We start from the raw sequence: 10,215 nt of genomic DNA on the forward strand, positions 1-10,215 counted from the left end.
AAAACATCACAGTTGAGATCTAAATCCCTTTCTGAACTACAGAGTAATGATATCAAGAGTAATGATATCAAGAGATGTTCTGCCATCTGTAAGTTACTGCAGAAAAGATCTGCCTAAGAAACCCTTTACTAGAACTGTAATATTAAAAAAATCTTATTTTATTAATTTATACCTTTTGACTTAAATTGTATTTTCATTAACTAACTTTCAAGCTCTCATGCAATAACAGTAATTTATTTGCACACTACAAATACTGCAAGGTAACATTTACCTTAAGTATAAATTAAAAAAAGGAAAAAGGAAAAAAATTGGAGCTTTGAGCCACATACAGTTTGTGAGGCTCCTTGCCCAAGAGATGAAGTCACACTAGAAATCAATTTCAGCATAAGGTACCATCTTTGAATGCAGTGAACATGAGGCAAATTCCACATGTGTTTTTTGTCTATGCAGCTACAAATGTAATAAAGCCAATTAACAATTCTTCACCAAAAAGTGTAAGAAACCAAAATCCACTACCAAGAACTTTCCAGGCATTGTAAAAGAAAAAAAGAGGGTGGGGGGAGGGCAAACCAAAAACACCCTCACCACATTGGGTAAAAAAGCAAGTCTGAGCTCCCTCCTAGCCGAGAGGTGCATTTTTAAATGAGCTATCAATCCTATGTGAGCAAGGAGGGTGACTACCTTGCAACATGAGCAGAATAACATAATAAAGGGTAAAGAATTAAAGTCAAAGACATGGAAATAGAGGAGGGAAAGGGAAAATTACTATTTTTAATTCCATTACTTTGTGGACAGCATTTTCACTCTTAAACATTAGTTCTTTTGAACAAAGCAGGCAGAACTCCTTTGACTCTTAATTTTTCCCCTGCTGAGGAAGTGGTTTTGGATTTAAGCTCAAGCCACAAGCTCCCCTCTACCCTCCACCTCCCTTACTAACAGTTACAAGCAACATCTGCAAAGTATAAATACTGCTTTCAGAACATTCCAGCTAGTTGTCAGTTAAACAGCAAATGCAGCTCTCAGGACTCATCAAGACAAAATACACCCAGTAAAGAGGTAGGGAAAAAAAGAGAAAAGAAAAATATTTGTGAACAAGTTAATCTCTCTTCATGAATGACTGATAAGTTTGTCCCTTTAATACTATCTTGTATCCAACCTAAAAATTCAGTTTTGCCAACATCTCAATATAATCTTCCCACTCTAACCTTACTCTCTGTGCCCAAACACTAAATTCTCTACTCATCCTTAGTTTTTAAGTTCTAACAACTATATTGTCTTTCTTCTGTACCATAATTGAGCTTTGTGTAACTCTTAGGAAATTTTGTTTTAATCAAAGAATTTGCATGTAGATCAAACACAAAGATCAAGCAACATCTTAAGATATATCCATCCGTGTCCAATAGTACAGCTAAAAAGCTCGACAGTCTCCCTATAACTTCATTTAACAACTCCTGCGACATACTATTTGGCCATAATATGTTGTCCAACTTTAATATCACTGGAAAAATATTTTTCTCAACTTATTAGTTTAATTATGTTAACTTTCCTCTGAATCTTCATTCTTCATCACCAAATACTTGTGTGATACCACCAATATCTTCACTTTCAAGATTACTCACTGCCTATGCTGACCCTCTTTTTTTATACCCCTCTTCGGCTTCTGAGGTCCCAACTTTGCTCATTTCAACCACTCTGATGCCTTTAAAACAGGCACAAGCTTCCACATAAACTTCCATAAAACTGCAACACTATATACAAACACTCTTAAATCCATTTTCCTTCCCCAACTAAAGTGTCTAGAAGCCTCCATCCCTCAAAAAAACCCTAACATTAATAATGACAGAAGCAGAGATTACTTCATTTCAGGCAGGTGTGCATTCTTTTCCTTACTGCTAGAAGAAAGAATCTGTACTCATTTCTCCAGCTTAGAAAATAAGATGCTAAAGTAACACCCCCACAAGGAGTGTTGCAACATAGCCAAAACACCAAGGGAACTAACAGAACATAAACCAGATAATTCTAAAGTCTCATCACTGTGAACTGTATATTATCCTGCAAAACATGTACAGAGATAAGGCTTATTTCAGCACATGAGCTGAAAACAAGTACAAATTAAATAAAAACAAATCTCAGTCTTCCCCCTGCCATAGATAAAGTGGCACCTTCCTTCATCTTATCTGTAGTTTTTGAAGGAAGAGTGACATAATATTCCATTCTGAGAATTAAGCCCCCAAAATAGTGCTCAGTGAAAAAACATGGAAGACCACACAACTGACTTGAAAACTATCAAAGTTTACCAAAGTAAAGCATCTCTGAATTAGGTCCTATTGGCGGTTTTATTTCAGATCAAGTAAGCTTTAATTTGTCTGTTTTACAACCTCATCCATTTTACAAAATGTCAAGTTTAGTCAGCTATTTAGAGATGTTCTCCTTCAGCACCAAAAAGAACTGCTCACAAGCAAGAACAGGAGCTGGCTAACTCCTAAAGGCTTGATTTGCTGCAAGTAAAACCTTCTTTTAACTGTGCAAAACACAGGATACAAAGAGAGGGCAAGCAAAGTAAAAAGGTTTCTCCAGTTAAAGTGAAGATTTAGAAGAAAATTTATCCGAGTCTACTGTATTACTTCATTCATTCTATAAAACTGAATAAACAGTGAATTAGTCATCAGGGCTCTGCAGTCCAGTTGCTTTAACTGCTAAGCAATCACTACTAAGTAACATTTCTTCTTTCAATAAGCTTAAGGATCACTCACAGGAGGAAAATTTAAATATGACCTGTGGAAAGAAAAAGCTTTTTTTTTCCTTTTTAAATGAAGAAATGGAGGGAGGAAAATAGCAAAGAACAACCCAATGGCTCTAGACAGAACCCAACTTGTTCACAGAAGTCTGACAGAGCTGTCACAGAATCTGAAGGCATCTGAATGGAACTCAAGAGGTGGCAAACACCACCCCCCACAAAAGCCGCTGGACTAAAAAAACAGTATGTATCTGCTGATGGCATGTTTTATGTATTTCCCTTTGGAAATGTAAGCTATTTAGGAATGTCTGAGCTGCTATGAAAACAACTCAAAGCAGTGTTTAATTGAAATCACTGGTCCTTGCTATGAGACAAAATATTAGAAGGGCTCTTTGATATGGATTATTTAAACCCAGATTTTCAACTTGTTTGGAATGACTAGTAACACAAAACTCAGTTATGGTTCTCAACTCCCTCAGCTATCCACGCAGTATCTCTTCTAAACCCTGTCACAATGAAAATAGTGAAAAGGTACGTTACTTGTATTTTTCAGTAGGAGGAACCTGTCCCTTATTAATAAAGTCCTTCCCCACTGACAAAGGGATTAACATCTTTTCATATACATAAGATATTTTATTCAGGAGGAATATCTTTCTCTGCTTATCTGCTGATTCTACTTCAGAAACTCTAAATTCTTCTCTGTGCAGGTTCTCCTTCAAACCAGGCACACGGTAACTTGGGATGTTTTATGGAGCAAGGATTAACTGGTGCAGAAATTGCACTCTGGCATTTCAGGTAAGAGCAGYGAATAACACTCAGACCAATTTTTGTTATTTTTGCTGCAGTGTTGTCTAGACTGCCTAGTATACGATCAGGGTCCACTATGCATTGCAAAAAGACAACAGGCTACAGGATGTTCGCAGCAAGTAGGCAAAGACAAAATGAACACGACAATTTCCTGGGCTTCAAAGTAAATTTGGGGCTTCTTATGGATAGATAGCTCCAGTTTAAGCCTAGAAGACTTACCAAGAGGGCAAGAAATGAGGAATCACTGACAGATAAAAATTGAATCAAGCATATTAAGTGCTAGTTTGGGGGCAAAAGCTAAGTGCTGCATTGCTTCCAACCACTAGAAGGAAAATACAGTACACAGCATAATCACGAAATAAGATGTTACAGAGATACCTGTGGAGAAAAACACTTGGGTGTAGAGAATAAAAGCATAGCGACTGAGGTTCCACAAAGTCACTACTTTTGAAGCATATTTGTATAGCACCTATGACATTTGTAACTTGATATGTATTGTGACTGAGTAGGATTTTAAAAAACACGTTCATCTCTTAATAACGTTAGCCCTGTACTCCAAAACTGTCAACATGATTCCTCCTGAACTTACTATAATAAACTGACATCTCCAATTATACAAAAGAACCATCTCTTTTATATTACAAAAAAAGAGAACAATTGTTTAAAAAACAACAAAAAATGCCCTGCAACATCAATCCAACCTAGAATTGAATGACAGAACAATATATTGCCCTACAGCAGGGAAACCCTCATCACTTTTTTCTGCAAGAGAATAGTAACAAAGATTTGCAAACTCTGGATAACTCACCTGCTGATGAGAGAACTTCACTTTGGGATTGTTGTCAATTTCCCATAACCCTTCATTAAAACCTTTTCTTTTATTTGGTTTGCCATATTTATCTTTATTTTCAGAATAAGGGAATATATCCTTTGGTCCCAAAAAAGCCCTTCAGGAGAGAGAGAGAAAGAGAGAGAGAGAGAAAAAAAATAACCACAAAAATCTCATGTTTTAAATGGTTAGTCTTTTCAAAGAAGAATAAGCACCAAATGTTATTAAGATACAAAACTCATTACTGAGGCAACTGATGCTACTACATAAGCATCTTAATTTTCCTAAACTTCTGCCTTCAACAGCCCTCATCTTCCATTACTGCTACCACACAGGGCTCTTCTCCTTCCTGGGATATTAAGTATCTGGGCAAGAAACTGCCAATGCTGTGTCCCATTAAGATTGCATCTGATAAGGCAACCAGCTACTGTGACCCAGAACAATTAAAAGCTAAGCAGCTCATTTATGGAAGAAAGAGTAGTTGCTTCCTTAGGAAAATAWGGATTCTTCATTCTTCAAATTTTAGCCTTAAATTCTGACAATGCATTTTTAATTGCAAGGAAGCAATTAGAAGAAGAAGATATGGCTCCAAGCCAACAAAAAAAAATCTTTTGGAGTTTTTAAAATCAGAAGCACTATAGTTAAAAGACAAAATTAAAGAAAAATCTTTAGCATATCTGAAATGAAAAAGCAATACCAGAATACACTGAATGCCCAGGTCTTTGTAAAAGTGCTACGTAAGTCAGCACTATCCCGTAGTTTTTCAGTGTGTAAAGGCAGGACCTTAATCATTTGAATTCCTTATTTAAGTCATAAAAATAAGGAACTGCTCCTTATTTTAAGGTTCTCCAATCCCATCCTTGATAAAATAAACATTAAAAATTTGATTTTGTTTACTCTGTTCTCTCCGTAGAGGACTTAAGACAGTTTTTATATCTTTGTCTTTATCTACAGAAACTGGCCTCCCCTAAAAAAGCCAACCCCCACAACATAGTAGTATCCCTAGTGCCAGTTGTACAAGTAAAGCTGTTAGCCTAGTAGTTCTGTGTCAAAGTCACATTATCCACACTATTATTTCCTCTAAGATGGACTTATGAAAACAAGATAACAAATTACTGAAGACCAATATTCTGGTGTTACTCATGGAAAATTTAAATGGATACCACTAAGCTCCATTTTCCTATTTTCTACTATTATCTTTAAAAGGAGCTACTTGAGACTTACACCCTATTGAACAAAAAGGGAAGATACAAATCACCTAGAAAGGTTATTTCCTATCCCAGCAGTAAAACACTTACCTATGTGCACAAAGTAGTAAGTAAGCCACCATGACAGATTAGACTGCAAACCACCCATGTCTTTGCAAAAGATGGCTAGAAAGAATTCAGTCACCATGGGGACCATGTACCTGCAACACCTACTTAACCAGAGCAAAAGGCTGGGGGGGGGCAGAAACAGGAAGAGAAAAAATAGGAAACACTGCGTCTGTTCTTCCGCTATCCCCTGAAGAAGCATTTTTCCAAGGTTTAAGGCCCTTCCCACATTGCTCAGGCTTCAAAAAACATCAGGATTTGGCTACCCTGAAAAGATCACGTAGCTTGCTAGGTTGATGAAGTTAACCCCCTTATGTATTGAAAAGAAAAAAGGACCACAAAAACTTGAACAGGAGAGACATTACCCTAATGCACAGAGACCRGGGACTACAGTTCACAGTGCAACTTTCTACTTGCCTGTGACTAGCTAAAATTTGCCAATTACTGGTACAACAGATCCAAACAAAGCTTTTATTAAAATGCAAATATCTTCTTTATTACTATCCTTTAGAAAAGGGTACTATTCCTATGTTAAGACAGCATGAAAACGAACAAAACAAACCTCAGTCCAATCCCAAAAGCCTACTTTAAGAAGCATATTTATACACTGCACAGCAAGCAATGATACATTTAGTTGGGTTTGGCAAAACTTACAGAAAATTCAACAATGGCAATCAAAGTACAAGTTTATAGTTGTTTATAATAACTTGCAAAAATGAATTAATATTTTTCCTACAAGTCAGGTACGAATTATTCTGGAGCAAAGTTTGGGGTTTTCTTTTCCTCCTCTAGCTCCTCTCTTTCTGTTTTAACTTTCCATACAGCTGAAAAACATCACCCCTTACACAAAAGGGCTTTTTACCATGATTAAGCTCATAATCTTGATTTTCAGAGTTACCATTACTTGAAGTAAGATAGGCTGCTTATGTGCAGACTAATAAAGTCCTGAAGACACACTGTGACTAGCTTTGCACAGGTATATAATTTTAACTATGAAAAATACACTGCAGAACAAGTTAACTGAATTTAATTCCTGTTAAAAAGTATGGAAAATGGTTGCCTCTACCTAATTTCTAACAGACCACTAATCCATTACTCACTGCTACAAAGCTAAACAAAATTAAATGCCATGGAACAGAGTTCTCTTTTCACTTGGTCTGCTCCTTCCTATTGTTACACACAGCCATCTGCCTATACACATAGCTACGTATAGAAAGCAGAAGTACCACAAGATCAAGGACTATGGGAGTATCACCTATTATCACTCTAAGGATCACAACATAAATGAGATGTTTAGAACAAAGACTACAAGACAGTTGGCTAATGGAAACATCCTGTAGTTTGTAACGTACAGGAAAAACAGAACTTTCTCTTATATTCTGAAGAAAAATCTCCTGAGGACTCCAAAATACAGCAACTGTAAATCTACATTCTCACCAAAACTAGATCTCAATAAAAATTTGCTTTGTAAGAATATTAGAGTGAGGAATAGACATTTCAAATTTACCCATGTACAATTAGCCAAAAAAATTCCACACAATCAAGCGTGACTGAGGAACCTAAGTCACATTTAAAACAGGTCATGATGCTTCTCGAAATTTTACAAAGTTATTTTTAAAGCTTTGTATGAAGAGTTATTCTTTTTTCCCCTATATTTGAACTGTGTCCCTGAACTTGTTTTCAGAAACTATACAAAAACAAGTGGCGCAATCCAGAATAACATACATTACCACGGGAAGAAACAAAACAGTATTGTGTTTTTAACTGCCAAAACACCCTGGAAAAAAGTAAGGAGAAAGGTAACCTACTGTGTACTGCTTAGAATCAGCATTAAAAAAAGAAACAGGATTCAAACCTAGCAAGCTTGAATCAAATTCTGGGAGCCCCTTTTTGCCCACAAAACTACACACTCAAAAATAACTGAGCCACTGAACAGCTCCATTGAAAGATAAGAACAATTAAAAAATGCATAGTAAACTGAGCCAGGCACATGGATTATTTTTTGACAGAAAAGTTACTTCTTAGAAAAGAACCAAGTAGAAACACCTTCTCTTACCATTTATTTTTACAGATAGGTGGGAAGTACCAGATTAAAGAGATTTCAGTAGCCTTTCTAGAAACTGCAAGAAACAAGGCAGCTGTATACAGTAYAGTTTCTATTTCTGTGACCTGTTTATCTACAATTTGCTATTTTATTACGAAAAAAAAGCAGGAAGAAAGAACAGCATTGTAACTTTTTAAAAAACAAACCAGGCGGTAAAGGTGGCACTGAATTTGAAGTCTTCACAATCTACCCTGGAACAACGAGTCATATCATGAAGTGATATGATGATTTTCAATGAAACAGTCAGAGAACAGTATAAAAAACAGCATACTTGGAACCATGTTTAGGAGTGGAAGAAACATAGCCCCTTCAAAGCAAATTTTGTATTTTATCGCAACATGCTAGCATCCAACAAGGATAAATATTTTGCAGGATGACAGGTACAAAACTAAACAGGATGAGACCTGGAGCATCAACTGCACCTCCTCATTCTCCCCTTGATATCTTCAGAACAAAGAAGACTCCCTCAAAAACCCTCGGAAAAAAAAAAGCCAATAAAGAACTTGGTCTATTTCTCAAATTTTCCTTATTTCATTATTCTCAGCTTATTTCAATATCTTTGAGAACTGAGAATTTGGGAAATATAGAAGACTATAATTAAAATCCATTATAAAAAAAAGAGAAACTTACCAGTCATACCACTTAAGGTAGGATCTGTTTTTCTTCTGATTAGAAAAAGAGTACATGACATGGTTGCAATCTACTATTCCCCTAAATAGCTTACATCAAATGTTAAAAGAAAGCTGCCTGTCTTGTCAAACAAGATCAATTTAGGAAGAGATGGTCTGCTATTGAATGCTATAGTTCTAAAATATACTACATTCAGGCAAGCTGTTAAGTTACTGTTGAGGCATTCGGCAAGGAAAAAAAAAAAGCATGCCCTTTAACATGAAGGACTTACGTCTCATGGGTGCCAAAAAAGAAAATAGGCATTTTATTTGTAGGAGGTTTTACTGCTCCATCAGGAACTTCATCCACCTAGGGGAAAGAGAAACTGTAATTAAAATTGAGTAACAGTTAAAAACAGTCTAAGGGGTAATATTTAAAAGCATTAAGTGTGAAAGAAAAGATGCTACAGAAAAGAAAGGAGGTTAAACAAAGCAGGTCACAAGGATTATGTGCTTAAAAAATGCAACCAAATCAAAAGACAGCATTAGCAACAATAGGAAAAGACAACTCTTTCTGTATTACAGAAACACTTATGTTACAATTTACAACAACAACAGAAAAACTCTAAGATGGGCTGCAAGTAAAAGCAGAATTCAATCCCATCCAAATACCACCTCCCCTTCAGCATAAACTATAGCAACACTTCCTATCTTTACACTGAACTGATGACTTGTCCAAGCCCAAATGTCAAACATTATAAAAATTAAAAGGTCGTTAAATTTGCTTTTAAAAAAATTCTTAACGCAGCAACTTAGCTAACCCTCTGGTAATGAGTCTTGCATCTACATTCCCACAACCACCAAATGAACTAAAGCAGTCACAAAACCTGGCACTACTCTTCTGGGAGTGAGAAGGGAGAACAAGAAAGAGGACTTGACAACTATCACATACTCTCAGTTTAGGGAAGCGCTAAAAGATTAGCTGACTTCACTATTAAAAAGTAAACCTTCCATAACTTCGGATTTGTTTAATTTGAAAAAGGAACAGTTACTCGGGAATAGCATTTTTGTTTTGTTAGGTTCTTGCGGAGTTCCAGAGCTTGTTATGCTACTGAACAGCACTTCTCATTTCTAAAAACCGAGTTAAATTGTGCAATAATTCAAATGCTTTTGATATTTTACCCCCAAAACAGAGCATGTCTCTTTATCTGCAAAGAGCCATATCTTTAATGAAGAGRCACAGAGAAAGTCTTAAGTAAATATAAATCTCATAAAGACTTTTTCTCACCTCAAAACTCTGCCCAGTAAGTTCATTTAAAAGCTTTCTAAGGTTCCCCAGAGAGCACTGCTTGACTTAGGGTAAAACCATTATACATGTCTTCACGCTATAAATTTCAGGCACCCCTCCCGAGCTTAGAAAGGGGGAAAAAGGCGACCAAAAACCACGAGGCAGGGGTATACATCGCAAGAGAGGGGGCCGAGAGAGCAGCACAGGCAAGGCAGAGCGCGGCAGCCGCCACGGGACCTGGGAGCCGCTTCCAGCGCGAGCAGCGGCCTCGCCCGCGGCGGCGCTGAGGGCGGGGGCGATTCACCGGCGCGCGGCCACCGCGGCGGGAGCGGAGCCGGGGCCGGGGGCGGAAGGAGGCGGCGGCCCGCGGGGCAGGGGCGCCTTACCCTGGCCGGCCAGTGCGGATAGCCTTTCATCTTGGCGAAGATCAGGTCGCCGGGTTTGAAATCGCGGCTCATGTTTTCTCACCGAGGCGCCGAGAGGGCCGAGGGGAGGGGGGCACCGCCGCCCCCGCCGCCGAGGAGCTGCC

At 37.6% G+C, this 10,215-nt stretch overlaps 1 protein-coding gene and 1 long non-coding RNA gene across 7 annotated transcripts in view; one reads left to right on the forward strand and one right to left on the reverse strand.

The window, feature by feature from the left end:
• The window catches only part of PSIP1 (PC4 and SFRS1 interacting protein 1), a 35,770-nt gene extending 25,561 nt beyond the window's left edge, over positions 1–10,209 (reverse strand). For all 6 annotated transcript variants that reach the window (XR_003254807.1, XR_003254808.1, XM_026073545.1 and 3 more), the window contains exons 1-3: positions 10,073–10,209; positions 8,692–8,768; positions 4,353–4,491 (exon numbers count right to left, since the gene is read on the reverse strand). Coding sequence is in view for 4 of the 6 variants with exons in the window: in XM_026073545.1 (XP_025929330.1) it covers positions 4,353–4,491; positions 8,692–8,768; positions 10,073–10,144 (288 nt within the window). In the remaining 2 variants the exon portion in view is untranslated. The remainder of the gene's footprint in view (positions 1–4,352; positions 4,492–8,691; positions 8,769–10,072) is intronic.
• LOC112969836 lies at positions 802–8,672 on the forward strand. The gene is made up of 3 exons (XR_003254810.1): positions 802–2,980; positions 3,445–3,532; positions 8,163–8,672. It is a non-coding gene; the product is annotated as an uncharacterized LOC112969836 (long non-coding RNA).
• Positions 10,210–10,215: the final 6 nt, after the last annotated feature.

This window comes from Apteryx rowi, unplaced genomic scaffold (assembly GCF_003343035.1).
Source record: "Apteryx rowi isolate R43461 unplaced genomic scaffold, aptRow1 scaffold_37, whole genome shotgun sequence".
In the NCBI taxonomy this organism is placed as follows: Eukaryota; Metazoa; Chordata; class Aves; order Apterygiformes; family Apterygidae; genus Apteryx; species Apteryx rowi.